Genomic DNA, 17,498 nt, shown 5'->3' on the forward strand with positions numbered 1-17,498 from the left:
ACATGACTCAAAAACTAAATGGGCTAATACTGTTCGTAACGACAGAACACTAATAACATATATAAGCCAATATCACTCCTAATAGGGCAAATACTAGTGCAACGGTCAACATTATCCCTATCAACCTGGACTCATTTAAGATAATATCAGATGGGGCAGCTTCAAGATTCTCCATCGGATCCATTTCTGGATCTTCCTCGAACATTTCCTGGTACTCTTCAGACTTTTTAGGCTTTTCTTCACTCATATGGTGAAGTAGTTCCTCACACAGTTCTAAATATGTAACGCGTCATTCATGACGTCCCCATACATAATCTGCTATTATCCTAGGATACTCTGGCAATAAACGCATCAAAGCCCAGATCCTATAAGTGTCCAAGACTGGAAACTCTTCTTGCTCAAGTTTCCAAAAAAAATCTATTAAGCCGTCTAACATATCCGTCGACTCCATAAGCAGAGTTATACTCTATCTCCTGAATCTCCACTCAGAGTTAGTTTCGTCGCACTTCACGATGAGTCAATGTGGTAATCGTCCGTATTATTTGAAAAATTGAATTTAAATAAGTCAGTAGAAAATCGACTAACCAGTATAAAACTAGTTTAATTTAATTTATACAGGCATAGAACCATCATTATAAATCAAGAAAAAATAAATTTTCTCGATTTTCAGGAATTTAAGTCGACTAACCCATTGGACCGGTCGATCATGAATCTGGATCTTAATCTTAGTTTATTGTCCTTATTAGAACCAATCTAATTGGACAGAGATTTCTTACCTATATTTTGTTATTATTTTAATCTAAGCCCATTTAAGTCAATTCAGACTTATTGACCAAACTTAGGTCTGTTTGATCAATCCAATGCACATTAGATTAAGTCTGACATATTAGAGCAAATCTAATATTTTTGATCAAATCTGACACAATAGAACTAATCTGGTCATATTCGATCATCCCAACTTATGTAATAAAAATTACCTCAATTAATTCAATAATAAACCGAACTGGTTAAACCAACAAATAATTTGAACCAGATCTAGATATCATTGAATCAAACTGACCTGCTTAAATCAACTAATAATTTAAACCAGACCTGGGTTTGATTGGACAAGTTAGTCTTATTCAATTTTCAATTAATTGAACCCTAAATTTAATCAAATATGTATTTATTAATTAATAATACATTTCTATATATATATTTAATTAATTAATAAATATATTTAACTAAATCTCAAACATGGTGGCAAAAGATGAATACGCTCGACCCCAGCGCCCCCGTCAATCCGTCCCATGGCCAACACGGAACTAAATCTCAAACATGCAAGTACTGTCCATGCATGGTTTTACTATTCTTCACCATTCTTATTTCATTTTAATTGATTGATTTAATCGATTAAAATGCCTTGAATCAAATTGATTAATTTAATCGATTAAGAATTCAATCGATTAAAATCTCAAACAAAATAATATTTGATGGATGAACAGTAATTAATACTGTTCATCCTCTTTTAATCGATTACTAAGATCGATTAAAAATCTATTTAATCGATTACAGTGCTTGAATTGATTATACCAATCGACTACACAGATTCATTGTGCTTCGTCAGTTTAATCGATTACACAAGCTTTAAATCGATTAAGATCTATTTTAATTGATTAGTTTAATCGATTAAACTTCTTCTCTTCTCTGTCACGACCGTGACACTCTCTTCCTCTGTCGCGACGAACGCGGTTGGCGTAATTGTTGAATGTCAACCTCTTAGCGTGGTCGCCTGCACTCTACGGCCATAGAAGTCGATAGTCAGCAACCTCTCGAGACTCGACAATGGTATCAAATTATGACCCAGTTGCGATCTTGCCTGGCGATGGAAGCAGAGACATTTTTCAGACGAAGAGACAAATTTCATGCATTAGGCATCGCTCTAATATCATTGTTGCCTATTATATGCATGAAATAAACAAAAAATAAAATTGTAAACACTCACAGTGACCTCCTGAGAATAAATCGAAAAAGATGTCGGTAAAGACGCTGCTGCTATCACTGAGAAGATCACCGTTTGGAAGCTCCTCAGATTTTTCACGAATCAAATCCCGATTACATGATGTTCTCTTTTGCTCATCGTCGCACTGATCATTGTCGCACTTACCCCCGGATTGCTCTTAGACGCTTCATTATATAAGAAGCAAGCATCGGTTACAAATCAATCTAATACTTTGATGACATCCATTAAAGGAAGATGAAGGTGATGGGCATCCCTTCATCTTCCTAACGTTACAACTGGTGCAACGTAGGGATGACAATTTCACCCGAACCTGATGGAGGATCCAATACCCGACCCGAATGGAGGAGGGTATGGAGGGACTATCAATACTCGATACCCGATCCGAATACCCGATTAAATAATATATATACATATATTAAATAAAATTTTCTTTTTCCAAAATCAACTTGCTATTTTTGTTGATATTAGGAGGAGACTATGTAGATGTTTAATCTATTTTTTTAATTATATATATATATATATATATATATATATATATATATATATATATATATATATATATATATATTTCTAATAAGATGTTAATTTTAATATATTTTTGTTGAATGATAATAGTTGGATAGAAAGAAGAAACCTTGAAACTATATAAAATATCCAATCCTTTAATGGGTATGGATATACCCATCGGAAATCCTATACCCGATAGATATGGGGACGGAGAATATAGAATCCGATCCGAAGCCGGCTCATTGTCATCCCTACTGCAACGTCCAACACTGAAGACATAGCTCCTCACTTAGATATCATTGGGACTCAACTCCCCACTTAAATATTTACAAACCTAGTCACTCCTAATTAAAAATTAGGTTCCTTGTCCTCGACCCATATCCTTACTAGTGGAACAACTGAATATATGGATTTGTCAGAGTCAAGAAGATCATATCCTTGCAAAGATACAAGATATTCCTCTCATACTTACGATAAAATTATTGGATACATTCAAAATATAACGATTAGACCTGATACCATTGATGATATGATGCTTAATTAACATAAAAATTATAGTGACATTGTAAAAGAGTTACTTTTCCATTATATTAGCATAAGTACACTAGTCCACAAACGCACTTTTTTATTCCACTGATTCTTTTTCCGTGTAAAATATTAATTTAACCGTCGGAATAGCAACCCCAAAATCCCGACCTACGATTTTTTCCTCCTCCGACGTGCCTGAGAGAGCGTGACGTTGAATATTAACTCGTAGACTAGCAGCGGCACACGCGTCTCCAAGCAGCAGCCAAGAAGCTTTGCCGCGTTCCTGTGAGTGATTCTGGAGAGGATCAACGTCTAGTTGATAAACTGTCCCACTTTTTTGACCTCGACGACTTCAGGATACGAGTCATAGACTCATAGATTAGGAAACATCAAACAGGTGATCTTCGTCAAACTGTTGTTATTCGTAGAAAGTCAACCGGTGGGATATTTTTGGCTTCCAAATCTACTTTGCTAAAGATCCAAAATTGTAATGTAATTACATCGCGACTCCGTCTGCGGGGACTCACACTTCTGCCCAGATCACTTCCGATCGCCTGCACACGAATCAATTCCTTACATTGAAGACATATGTACAACTGTTCCACTGTTTGACGTCTGTTTGAGAAAACTGGTGCTAATTTCATGTCTGGATATACTAGCAATGGAGGCGGATAGCAGTTTTATGGCCATGGATGCGTTAATCCTTCGTCCTCGAAGCAAGACGAGCAGCTGCTGCTCGCTGTAAAACGACGCAATCGGTTTAAGAATAGAACATTTAAAAGCAAAGAAAATCTCAGATGAAAGAATGATCTACTCTCAAGATTGGATTGACGAATAAAGCATCGTAGAAATTGAACGACTTCTACAGCTAATAAACTCACCTTATCTTGGAAAGATTTGATTGCATCACGTAGAATCTTGTCCCCTGTTACTTCTCTTATACGAAGGACTAATTGCTGCCTAGAAATTTTCCTTTCCTGAACAATTAATAAATGCACAATTTAATGAAACAGAGCACTTCGGAGTAACTTATATTCAACAGGAGCAGAAAATTAGTACTTTGAACTCGCAATGAAATTTCTTGATCTGGCATATGGTGGGACGGGGTAAAAATTTCGATAGCAAAAGGAGAAGGTGTGTAATGGATATCCATGGTGACGAAGGACCCTTGACGGGCACTTTCTGCAATAATCCTGCAATTTAAGACGACGCAAAATGAGATCCGGCTAATAGAAATAGTTACTGAAGCACAAATTGAAATGGAGTTTGGCAATGGACCTCTGTTGCGGAAGTCCACTTTGAAGCTCAGGACATACAACGGAAGAATACGAATGGGCACATCATGGTACCACACCACATATCTAGTCGGTTTTTTGAGGTTATCAATGCCGGAATGAAAATCTTTGGAGCTCGGATGAGATTGCCCTGTACCACAAACTACCTCCTCCGATCTGCCTAATGCCACACGGCACAACAAAACATGCCTTAATCCGTCTCCATCAACTACCGAAGACATCACGCTGCAATGAAGTAATAAGAAAATTACATCACGCAAGTTTGAGCGAAACTAGGTGAAAAAGAGGGCAACCATTGTTGCTCACCTGTTGATCGATACAGGCTCGGGAGTGAGATAGAGGCCGACCCCGAAATAACCGCCGTCGTCAGACATCTCGGACGACAGATCAAGCCCTCGATTCCCGATCTGAATGATCCAATCCCTGGAAGCTTCGCGAAAGGCGAACTTCTCGTTGGCGTCGCCGCCATTCTCCAGCGCCGTTGACTTCACGCAACGGAGGAAGGCCTCCCACCGCGCTCTCGTGGCCGGAGCCGCGTAGGAGTAACGGTGAAGGTGGAGCAAGGCGCAATGCGGGACGAGCGAGCCGATGCTGGTGTAGAACCGGTGCCGCAGGAGGATGAACTCCTCGCTATCAGCGCCGATTCTAACCATCCCATTGCCCTCGAACGCCGGCGATTCCTCGCCTTTCTTGCCGATCCATCCCGCCATTCCGGATGCTTTCTTGCTTCGATCCTATCCGTCGAAATCGAAATCGAAATCGAAATCGAAATCAAACGCAAAGAAAAAAAAAATGGAACGCAGACAAGACCAGACAGGAAGGCGACGATACCGGTACCGTATGCGAATGGATCAAGAGCCAAAATGACTTTCGGATCGCTCCTCCGATTGTTTGTCGGTGGTTCGGACGCAGCAGTAGATGCAGAAGGCGAACACAATTCACAAGTGGCGGTGGAGGTTGAATGAATCGGGTTGAGTTAATATAGATCGGGAGTGGACCAGACCCGGGCCGGAAGTGGCCGTGGGGGAACCGCCTCATGTTTTGTGGGCCGAACACGCGTCCACAGATACACGCACCTTGTTTTATTCCTGGTTCGGTGGATGCCACGGCCCCAAGTTTTGGCGATGCGAAATGACTTACTTACTCCGATCGTGATGTATTGAAATAGTCGGCGTAGGCAACCGATAGGACGGTCTGAAATGGGTATTACGGTCATTGTATGAGCAGTTGCAAGGGTCAGGATAAGGAACACACAGAATATGCTGCGGACGGCATACGCTTCTTATCCGCTGATGCAACATGTTCATAATTTTTATTTTTTTTAAAAAAAAATGTTTGATTCCATTGATCCCACGGTAGAATAATAAAGTCAGCAAATTTAACATTGCGGTGGTGAAAAGATTCGATAAGTGATGAATTTTTTTTTTAATAGACTATCGATCTAAAAATATTTGATTTATTTTGATAATTGATAAAAATTTTAATTTTGTATGAAATCAAATCAATCATTTTTTAAATTAATCAAAGTAAATTAAATACAATACCAACTTTTAGAAAAAAAATCAATAAATCGAGACTTTATTGTTCCATTCCTCACTTGCTAAAAGACTAAGGCCTATACCTCGAAGCATCTTAAGTTGTCTGCATAATAGCCTCCCAAATTGCCTAAATAATTCGGCACCCTGAGCTACTTGCATGACTTGATTTCCTAAGTTCTTCATATGATTCGACCTCGCGAGTCCTCCTTGTAGCTTGGCTCCTAAAGGGCCCCGTGTGATTTGACACTTGAGTCCTAAAAAATATATGTTAAGGCAACTCTTAAACTCCAACAAATTACTGAACCAGGTCCTTAAACTTGGGTATTATTCAAATCACGCAAGTGAGTTTAGAAATTTCAAAATCATACGTCTGATTCCCATTTTACTCTCGTCCCCGTCGTTGTGCCCGCCCAAACTAAAAATTTATCCGAATCATTTTTATCTTTTTCCGATGAATTAAAATTACCTCTCTCTTTCTCTGTTTCGCAATTGCTCTTCTGTCCGATTCCTCCTCGCCTTTTCGCTTATAATTTCTTCTCACTGTTTAGTTTTCGCAATCCTCTTGCGGGCCCAACCTCGGCACCCCTCCACTAATTATGCAAATCCGAAATCAAAGCCCTCAAGAAGACCGTAGAAGCTGACTAGAGCGAAGAAATCGCGTGCGAAAAAGCGAGGGGAATAAGATAAGAAAGAGAGGTAAATTTAATTACGGGAAAAGGTAAAAGTGGTTGGATAAATTTTTTGTTTGGACAAGTACAACGACGAGAATGAGGGTAAAATAGGAATCGAATAATTTCAAACTCACTTACGTGATTGGAAATACGTGAAGCACGTGGTTCAGTAATTTAAACTTTGTACTTAACTCTTTGCTCTAAGTATTTTCTAAACTCTCCTAGTCCTTTCTATTAAGTCTGGCCTCTTAACCTAAATTACATGAAAATATAAAGGCAAGCATTGGTATGAGCCACAACTAAACAGAGGGTTTAGCAATATGGATTATAATTGTGGCACTGTTGCAAGGAATGCCGAGATGAAGGTGGTCAGATTTATGTTTAGATTGTTTAAAAAATAATAATAAATTCGGAATTAAATAATTTTATAAAAACGTAAATTTTAATTAAAATTAATAAAGTTTTTAGTCATGTTTAAATATTAAATAATTTATATTTTATTAATTAAAAATTATTATTATATAATTTTGTTGTTAATTTTACTTCTCAAACATCAGAAAATATATTGTTTTTGAAAAAAAATAATATTTATTTTTTAAAAAAAATGTCTAGGCCTCTGAAAGAGTTGAGATGACCCTTATATTTCTAAAGATTGAATTGTATACATAAAATTATGATCCTAAGATATTGCAGGTTATCTTAAAGATTGACATAGAGGGATGTCTGGACATCGGAGACATCGGATACATTGAATTGAATGAGGTTTTATAGTAGATAGAGTGAAAGCAGTGATCAAGTTTAAGGGCTTTCAGGTACTCAACATGTATACATAAGTAACTAGTTGCATGCTTCTCAATGTCTTGAGTCGATCTCTCATGACATTGAGTGCAGGTGCCACCAGCTGAGGTTGAATCTTTACTACTTAGCCACCCCGGCCATTGATCGATGCTTCTGGTGTTCTGTAAGTTCACCAAGCTTAACTTGAGCAATAATTGTCGTGATCATGTTACACAGTAGTTGTACCTTCTTTGATGTTTTGTAGGTAGAATCTGCCGGGGAAGTCCCAATTGCTTTTGTCGTTCGAGCTATCGATTCCTATATATCAACTAAGAAGCCATAAAGGAATTTATAGCCGTGCAGGTAAATCAATCACAATGTCGAGAGAGCCAAGCTTACGAGTCCTGCTCAATGATTTGAAGCAATGGACTTCTAATTCCTTCTTCACTTCAGCAGAAGTGTCTTGCTGTTCTTGAATTGTTTTACTTGTTTGGCTGAGAAAATTATTGTTGGATCCTCCCTCAAAACATGGAGACATTAAGGATTGCTTGTTCTAAATCTACATTTGAGCTCGGTCCGAGACTTTCTGTAGACTTATGGAAGATAAACCGAGTGAAGAAGGGATCTCCAAGCAAATTTAGTCAATTCAAGAGTTGACTCCAATCAATTAATTGGACAATTTAATCGACTCATGAGTTGACTAGACTAAGGGTTTATAAAATAAAATATTTTTATTTAAGCAATAACTGATCGAATGATTGAGCTGTGGACTTCCTTCAGTCAATTGAGGGTGTTTTTAATTGAGTAGAAGCGAAGGAAAGAAAGCTATTAGGACTTTTTTTTAATATAAGCTTAAGAGAACTTTGAATTGCCCCCAAGGCGTAGTAGCGCAGACGGTGGACGTATGATATCTCTGACGTAATAGTCAGGAGTCGATTCTTAAGAACTGACAACCTGAGATTTACCCCACCATGCGCCTATGGTCTGTGTACCTACATGAATCTCCCTCCATATCCGTGAGGCCGGCATTAGGGAGCCGCTAAGGTAGCGGATCTACCTTTTTTCAGAGAACTTTGAATTGGTTATGAGTTGCCTGGAGAGATCTCTCTATTTTAATTGTCTCAAAAGGATGTTGACGTCCGTCTCCGAATTATGATGGTAAATCATAAAATTAACTTATAATAAAAATGATAATTTTAGTTAGTTTTATTAATTATCTTTAGATATAATCAGTTTGTATCTATAGAAGTTTTTTATCAGCCACTAGAATAGATCAGGAAGCGCACACGGCGGTTAACACAGAAGCCCAACATCCTTTGATTACGCCTCCTATTTAAAGAAAAAACTCTTACAAATACGCTTTAGCTATGATTTAAATTATAAATATCTAAATGATAATTTAAATATCCTACGATAATATCATGATTAAAAGGACTAAAATTAACATATAATAAATCAATCAATAGGATCTACACTGAAAACTTCCAAAGGATAAGGTTGAATGCCAATTAAAGCATCTTGATTTTATATATATCCTGTCCAAAAGTCGAAGAGATGTATACTAGGGGTGTGGTGCTCCTATTGACCTTCGGTGGACTTTGCTTCTGCCTGCAACACAAGCAGTGTCAGTGTCGAGCCAAGGAAGGGGTCCCCGGCGATGGTCCTTTGATGCTCAAGTCAGTCTCTGGTGAAGCAAGAACTGTAGCGCAACAGTAGAAGTCGTGTGTAAAGTATACCTCCGGCGATGCTTGGACTCCTTTATATAGAGCTCCAGAAATACGCATACACGCTTCCCAAGGTGGGCACGCATCTCGAAGTTTCTCCTGAAAAGACATGTCAGTAAAGTGACCCTGACACAGTACCTTAACGGGTCGAGCATATCTCTGAAGTGACAGTGGAATCTTCTATCATATGATCTTCTGTCTGACCATGCCACCTGTGAGCAGCACTAGCTCCCAAAAGGATGTCCAAAGATATCCTGCTGTGTTTGTTGCTTGGCCGAGCGGAATGACCGCCCAGTCGGAATTCTACTATCTCTGCGTTGTTTACTGTCACGCCGAGTGGGATAATCGTACGGCTAAAAGTCCACTATCCAAGTGTCGTCCATTGTCGGTCCGAGCGGGATAGTTGCTCGGCAAGAAGCCTACTGTCCACATGCTCTATAGCTAGGCCGAGCAGGATAGCCGCTCGGCACACAGTTCACTGTTGGCATGCTCGTCTGATGTCGAGTCTGCTGTTAAGCCGAGCGGAGGAGACGCTCGGCTCGGCTTCTGCGTGTCCCTTAAACGTCGGTTCGATTATTCCCTCTGTCGAAGACGATAGGTCGGTGCTTAAGCCTTGGTCAGAGTATGCCTCGCCTGATCGGCCAACACCGTCCACCCGTTAACCGTCTTGACTTTGACCTCCACTGTGGCAGCGGGGTGGGACCCCTCATTATTACCACATTACAAACCTCCCGTTCAAGTCTAGTCGAAGGAGGCTGTAATCCGACTGACTGGACAATTGTGTGAGCATATTCCCTCCCGATCGACCTTCATCACTATATGGACTCTGATCGGGATAGGCTCGATCCTCGCCAATCGGCCTTTTGAACCTTGTCGCTCGGTTATAAGCACGCTCCCTCAATCCGATCGGACGGACAAAGGTTTGCACTTGTAGAATTCTTTCCTTCAGCTGTCTCGAGCGTGGGTTAGGCTGACGTCACCCAGATTTCTTGGGAATCATGCAAATCCCTGTTAGGATCCTTCGTACGTAGGCTAGAGAGGGGGGGTGTGAATAGCCGACATCAAATCGTCGCGTTTCTACAAACTAGGTTAGCGCAGCGGAAAATAACACGTAGAAACGAAGGAAAAGAAGACAAACCTCAAACAAACCGATGTAACGAGGTTCGGAGATTAGGGCTCCTACTCCTCGGCGTGTCCGTAAGGTGGACGAGTCCAGTCAATCCGTCGGTGGATGAGTCCCCGGAAAACCGGCTAAAAATAACTCCTTATGGGTGGAGAAACCTCGCCACAATACTTGTAACAACAAGAAGTACAAGAAAGCAGAAGACAATACAAGTGTAAAAACAATCTTGCCTTCTCGTCGACTGGAAGAAGCAACAGCTCCAAGCGCCTACAACAGCAGATGGTCCAGCCGGAAGCTCACGCGAAGCTTTGGAGGAGCTCAATCAAAGCTCAAGCACAGCAGCACTTAGGGACAGGAAGAAGGAAAAAAAAAGTAGTAGCACCAAAGCCTTGATCTCCTTTTATAACCTGCACAGCGAAGACAGAAGCCAGCGGAGAGGACGGAGCGACCCGTTGTGACTCAACGGTCGAATGTGGACCGATCAGGCTCCACCCTGATCGGTCCAGGACCCTTCTGATCGGTCCGGGGACCGATCAGGCCCTGGGCTGATCGGTCCCTAGACCGATCAGAATTCTTCACAGAAAGTTGCCCAACTCTCTGTGTGGAATCTGATCGGTCCCTGGACCGATCCCACCTCAGGTGGTAGCGTCCCTGATCGGTCCCGGGGACCGATCAGGCTCCATGCTGATCGGTCCCCAGGCCGATCAGTAAGCCCACAGAACCGTGATCGCCTTCTGTTTGATATCTGATTGGTCACCAGACCGATTAGATACACAAACGTATCACTGAATCGGTCTGCAGACCGATCCAGAGCTTGGTTTTTGCCCAAACCAAGTCCCAAGTCTCCCAAACCAATTTCCGATCAACCTTGACCTATTGGTACATCATGCTTAGCATCCGGTCACTCCCTTGACCTGCTAAGACTCCCCACCAAGTGTCCGGTCAATCCCTTTGACCCACTTGGACTTTCCTCTTTATGCCAAGTATCCGATCACTCTCTTGATCTACTTGGACTTCCCAACACCAGATGTTCGATCACCCTTGATCCATCTGGATTTTCCCTTGCCCGGCTTAACTCACCAGGACTTTCAAACTGCCTAGCTTCACTCACTAGGACTTTTACCTGGCTTCACTCACCAGGGTTTTCCCTTTCACCTAGCTTCACTCACTAGGATTTTCACCTGACTTCACTCACCAGGATTTCCCGACTGCCTGGCTTCACTCACCAGGACTTCTCCGACTGCCTGGCTTCACTCACCAGGACTTTTCCCCGTGCCAAACTCCCTGTTTGGACTTTCCCCGTGCCAAGTCTTCATACTTGGACTTTCCGCGTGCCAAGCTACCTGCTTGGACTTTTCCCCGTGCCAAGTCTCCGTACTTGAACTTTTTCCAGTGCCAAGTCTCCATACTTGGACTTTTCGCGTGCCAAGCTTCCTGCTTGGACTTTTCCCGAATCAGGTCAACCAGGTCAACCTTGACCTAAGGTTGCACCTACAATCTCCCAAACACCCATTCTTGTCAAACATCAAGAATACAACTCTCTTCTCGTCAAACATCGTCAAACATCAAAACACAACTCGAGTCAGGTCAACCAGGTCAACCTTGACCTAAGGTTGCACCAACAATCTCCCCCTTTTTGATGTTTGACAAAATCCAAAATCAAGTTAGGTTAACCCGATAACCTAACTTAGGTTTTCCAATGTTCCTCCTTGAACATTCTTCCAAAACCTACACTCTCCCCCTTGGGACATCTCTCCCCCTTTTTGACACACATCAAAAAGAGGGAATCAAGGTCAAGAGTTTCTTCCTAATGAAAGTCTCATACCTTTCATTGAAACCCTTAGTTTCCCCCTTGATACTAAACTCAACACTCAACTTAGTGACAATCCCATATCACTAATCCTCAAAAGTCTTAAGAAGTAAAAACTCCCCCTAAAAGTCAACTCCCCCTTGACAATTAGTTAAGACTCCCCCTAAAGGTCAACTCCCCCTTGACCATTGCACCAACAATGTCTTGGAGAGTTTCAAACCTTTAGAAACCCGAAACTCAACTCCCACAGCTGAACTTTCAAACCACAGTCGAAATTCAGCAAATTCAGCGCACCTGATCGGTCACCGGACCGATCAGGACCCCTCTGGATCGGTCCCCAGACCAATCCAGCCTTCCCTGGATCGGTCTAGTGACCGATCCAGCCTTGGACAGACTCGAGTTTTGATTTCCTTCTCCCGAAATTCAGAAACTCACAACAAATTCCAGAAAATTCCAAAAATTATAAAATTTTGAGGATATATTCCTCATAACATATACTATCAAGTAAAAATAGTTTTCTATGAAAATAACTTCTATTTTCAAATCTTGATACAAAGTTCAAAAACTTTGAAATAGTTCAAAGTTAAGTCAACTTTGTATCAATTTGCTCAATGATGAATGCTATCACTAAAATGGCTTCATCAAGGTTTTTCAAATCAATTTCAAAATGATTTTAAACCTTTTAATTTTGGACCATAATCTTAGGGCTAAATGTACATGACTTGTACAAAAGCTTTCCCTATGATCCCCACTTTTGAATTAGGTTCATCTAGGTACAAAAAAAACTATGCACCTTGATCATAACTCATAATCCTAATATCTCACACACATCTAAGGTGTATCAAAACACATTCAAGTCAATTTTGATGTGAGATATGGGTCAAGGTTATCTTAAACTAGATTCTCATGCATTTTCTAAACTACAATTTGATCTCCATATCAAATTGTGTTATTTATCCTTAGATCAATTTCATTGATCATTAATGCAAGAGATGATGACATGGCATGAAATAATATCATAAATGAAAACATGTGCCAATGTCATGATGTCATGACATAAAGTGTGAAACTTAAATAAAGCATGACATTTAAACTAACCTAAGCATTATCATGACATTTTAAATAATAAACTTAAATATGATGTCATGACATGTGAGGGCAAACAATCATGGCAAGATTTAGCATGAATAAGACATACCTAGATTACCTATCTAAGTATCCTTAGCCTTAGCTAATACTTAAGCTTTAACCCTTGATTGCCCTAATATGCCAAAATCCTAATTTTGATACTTCTTGAACTCATGTCACTTAAAGATCAAATTTATCCTCAAATCTTGGCATGTTTCATTTTTCCTCAAGAGTTCTCTAGATTTTTCCAAATTGTGCCAATTGAAATTAACATCATCATTTTCCATGATGGCACATTTTACTCTTCCAAGGAGTAAATATTAATGATTGTTCCATATCATTTTCAAAGGTTCCCAAAAACCTTGAAAATGCTCCTTGAGTGTCAATTTCCTCAAAGTTGGGTTAACTACCCTTCTAATCGGAGTTGACACTCTCTAACCCATCTATGGGGTAGAGAAGATGCTCCTAGGAACCCAATACCTATTTGAGCTCATTGGGTTCACTAAATATTCACTAGGGATAACTTCCCTAGCAACCCTCCTAACGACCCTCTTAGGCTTTAAAGCCTTGGTCATTTGGGACTCATCAAGATCAACTCTAGGGGTGACTCCCCTTGTGACCTTGGTGATGGTCTTCCTAGCCCTAGATTTTGTTCCATAATCGAATGGAACATTATGATAAGTGGGCTTGACCACTTGGGACTTAGGTTTGTGACCCAAACCTTTCTTGTCATTGGACATTGGTTTTTGACCCTTAAACCCTAGAGATGACTTCTCCAAGTTCTTAAGAGCCTTTTCCAAAGTATCAAGTCTTGATCTCAAGACTTGATTCTCCTTCTCTAACACCTCAAGTTTTAATTTGTCATTGTTCTTTGAGGCATTCCTAGGCATGTGTCTAGTTGATTTGGGATTCCTACCTAGGTTTTCCTTAGCCTTAGATGAGTTAATTCTAGGGTTGGCTTTCCTAGTGTTATCCTTATCTAGGCTCACATGTTTGGCACCTAAACACATATATTGATTCCTAAGATTATCATGCTTATCATTCTTGACAATTGCAATAAAACTACTAGCATGAGTCTTATTATTATTGCAAGAATGTGCCTTAAATGTTACCTTAGGGTTTGCCTTAGCTCCCCCTATCGACGTGCTCGGTCTCTTATCCTTGTGAGATTGCCTCCCCCTCGGACATTGACTCCGATAATGTCCCCTTCGCTTGCATTGAAAGCACACCACATGCTCTTTGCCTTTGCATATCGGGACTCCGGCTTTCTTGACCTTTGGCGCCGGTGGAGACTTCCTAACCCTCTTTGGACACTTACTCTTGTAGTGCCCAAATTCCCTACACTCAAAGCACATTATGTGTAATTTGCTAGAAATTGAAATGCTTGAGTTACCTAGGTTTGAGGATGGATGAACGCTCTCTCCTTCATCCCTTCTGGAGGTAGAAGCTTCTTCTTCTTGCTCCGAGCTTGAAGAAGAACTCTCCTCTTCTTCTTTAGATGTTGAGTGGTCCTCAACTTCTAAATCCATTCCTCCATGATGTGAACTCCTTGGCTCACTTGACTCCTCTTCATGACTTGAAGTGGAGTTCTCCTCATGGAACTTTGCCAAGTTATTCCACAATTCCTTGGCATCGTTATATCCACCTATCCTACACAAAACATCATTAGGTAAAGAGAATTCAATGATTTTTGTTACCTCATCATTGATGGTTGATTGGTGGATTTGCTCCTTGGTCCACTCCTTCTTCTCTAGGGTTTCTCCTTTCTTGTCCATCGGAGGCTTGAAACCTAATTGAACACAACTCCAATTTTCAAGGTTAGACATAAGAAAATACCTCATTCTTACCTTCCAATACGCGAAGTCGCAGCACTCGTAGAAGGGTGGAAACGTAATGTCTTCTCCGAGTCGATCCATTCTCTAGCTTGTGCTCCCACGGGTGTTAATCCGACGAAGAGCGCGCCTTGCTCTGATACCACTTGTTAGGATCCTTCGTACGGAGGCTAGAGAGGGGGGGTGTGAATAGCCGACACCAAATCGTCGCGTTTCTACAAACTAGGTTAGCGCAGCGGAAAATAACACGTAGAAACGAAGGAAAAGAAGACAAACCTCAAACAAACCGATGTAACGAGGTTCGGAGATTAGGGCTCCTACTCCTCGGCGTGTCCGTAAGGTGAACGAGTCCAGTCAATCCGTCGGTGGATGAGTCCCCGGAAAACCGGATAAAAATAACTCCTTATGGGTGGAGAAACCTCGCCACAATACTTGTAACAACAAGAAGTACAAGAAAGCAGAAGACAATACAAGTGTAAAAACAATCTTGCCTTCTCGTCGACTGGAAGAAGCAACAGCTCCAAGCGCCTACAACAGCAGATGATCCAGCCAGAAGCTCACGCGAAGCTTTGGAGGAGCTCAATCAAAGCTCAAGCACAGCAGCACTTAGGGACAGGAAGAAGGAAAAAGAAGTAGTAGCACCAAAGCCTTGATCTCCTTTTATAACCTGCGAACCTGCACAGCGAAGACAGAAGCCAGCGGAGAAGACGGAGCGACCCGTTGTGACTCAACGGTCGAATGTGGACCGATCAGGCTCCACCCTGATCGGTCCAGGACCCTTCTGATCGGTCTGGGGACCGATCAGGCCCTGGGCTGATCGGTCCCTAGACCGATCAGATTCTTCACTGAAAGTTGCCGTGGACCGATCAGGCCACAGCTGGATCGGTCCACAGACCGATCCCACCTCTCTGTGAGAGAGGTGGCTGCGTCTCTGATCGGTCGTGGAGACCGATCAGGCTTCATGCTGATCGGTCCCCAGACCGATCAGTAAGCTCACAGAACCGATGCGCTTTGCCTTCTGTTTGTTATCTGATCGGTCACCAGACCGATCAGATACACAAACGTATCACTGGATCGGTCTGCAGACCGATCCAGAGCTTGGTTTTTGCCCAAACCAAGTCCCAAGTCTCCCAAACCAATATCCGATCAACCTTGACCTATTGGTACATCATGCTTAGCATCCGGTCACTCCCTTGACCTACTAAGACTCCCCACCAAGTGTCCGGTCAATCCCTTTGACCCACTTGGACTTTCCTCTTCGTGCCAAGTATCCGATCACTCTCTTGATCTACTTGGACTTCCCAACACCAGATGTTCGATCACCCTTGATCCATCTGGATTTTCCCTTGCCCGGCTTAACTCACCAAGACTTTCAAACTGCCTAGCTTCACTCACTAGGACTTTTACCTGGCTTCACTCACCAGGGTTTTCCCTTTCACCTAGCTTCACTCACTAGGATTTTCACCTGACTTCACTCACCAGGATTTCCCGACTGCCTGGCTTCACTCACCAGGACTTCTCCGACTGCCTGACTTCACTCACCAGGATTTTTCCCCGTGCCAAACTCCCTGTTTGGACTTTCCCCATGCCAAGTCTTCATACTTGGACTTTCCGCGTGCCAAGCTACCTGCTTGGACTTTTCCCCGTGCCAAGTCTCCGTACTTGGACTTTTTCCAGTGCCAAGTCTCCATACTTGGACTTTTCGCGTGCCAAGCTTCCTGCTTGGACTTTTCCCGAATCAGGTCAACCTTGACCTAAGGTTGCACCTACAATCTCCCAAACACCCATTCTTGTCAAACATCAAGAATACAACTCTCTTCTCGTCAAACATCGTCAAACATCAAAACACAACTCGAGTCAGGTCAACTCGAGTCAGGTCAACCATGTCAACCTTGACCTAAGGTTGCACCAACAATCCCCACTCATTAAGACTGAATGTGTTCCCACATCTTCCTTAATTACCAACCTGTGGTTGTGCGCCATGTGTCACGCCTGTCGCCGCTGCACGCCTGACGTGACAGGCGTGATGTGACGTTTAACGGTTTGAATTCAACGGTAAAATCTTGGCCTAGGTTTCCGCGACCTAGATTGGACGATTTCGGTCGGCCGAGCTCGGGCCTTATAAGCCCGCTGCGCCGCTTCCTTCGCACACATCGCGTGCGAGTTCCCCAGCATTCGAGTTCATACCTCCTTTGATCTCCGGCGATCTTCAGTGCTTCTTCTCCGATGTTCTTGACTTTCCCGGTGACCTCTCTCTTGTAAGCCTTCTCCCTCTCGCATCTGCTTTCGATCCTTTTCATCATTTCTTTTTTGCTCCGACAGTATTCAAGCAACCTTTCTTCCTTTTTGATCATGTTTCCCCTTTTTCTTTTATTTTTGTGATGGCCAGCTCTTCTCAGTTGCTTGCTCCCGTCCCTGGACTCTGGTACACATCCATGGAGTCTAGGTTTGATGGGGGCGATGCTGAGAGCTTGCGCGATGCTTTTGAAATTCCTTCTGATCATCAGATGGATGTTGGGGATATGGTGCTCCTGTTGACCTTCGGTGGACTTCGCTCCTGCGT

The 17,498-nt window shown here is 42.0% G+C and overlaps 1 protein-coding gene across 2 annotated transcripts; it reads right to left on the reverse strand.

Moving 5' to 3' along the window:
* Positions 1 to 3,039: 3,039 nt before the first annotated feature.
* Positions 3,040 to 5,385, reverse strand: LOC122024272 (probable inactive poly [ADP-ribose] polymerase SRO2). 2 transcript variants are annotated; one of them, XM_042582864.1, is made up of 6 exons: positions 5,170 to 5,385; positions 4,639 to 5,066; positions 4,316 to 4,557; positions 4,097 to 4,230; positions 3,919 to 4,014; positions 3,040 to 3,776 (listed from the first exon to the last, which is right to left on the reverse strand). In XM_042582864.1, the coding sequence occupies exons 1-6, from the start codon at positions 5,368 to 5,370 to the stop codon at positions 3,735 to 3,737; spliced, it is 1,143 nt and encodes a 380-aa protein (XP_042438798.1). In that variant the 5' UTR covers positions 5,371 to 5,385; the 3' UTR covers positions 3,040 to 3,734. The 2 variants fall into 2 exon arrangements, with proteins under 2 accessions (XP_042438798.1, XP_042438790.1); XM_042582856.1 differs by having other exon boundaries at positions 5,164 to 5,385.
* Positions 5,386 to 17,498: the final 12,113 nt, after the last annotated feature.

Source organism: Zingiber officinale, chromosome 1A (assembly GCF_018446385.1).
Source record: "Zingiber officinale cultivar Zhangliang chromosome 1A, Zo_v1.1, whole genome shotgun sequence".
Taxonomy (NCBI): domain Eukaryota; kingdom Viridiplantae; phylum Streptophyta; class Magnoliopsida; order Zingiberales; family Zingiberaceae; genus Zingiber; species Zingiber officinale.

Coding starts and splice junctions, on each gene's coding strand:
- LOC122024272 (XM_042582856.1), bottom strand. CDS start 5,370: ATGAGGCGGTTCCCCCACGGCCACTTCCGGCCCGGGTCTGGTCCACTC. Junction 5,067..5,163: donor TCCATTCGCATACGGTACCG/GTATCGTCGCCT, acceptor TTCGACGGATAG/GATCGAAGCAAGAAAGCATC. Junction 4,231..4,315: donor AGTGGACTTCCGCAACAGAG/GTCCATTGCCAA, acceptor CTTAAATTGCAG/GATTATTGCAGAAAGTGCCC.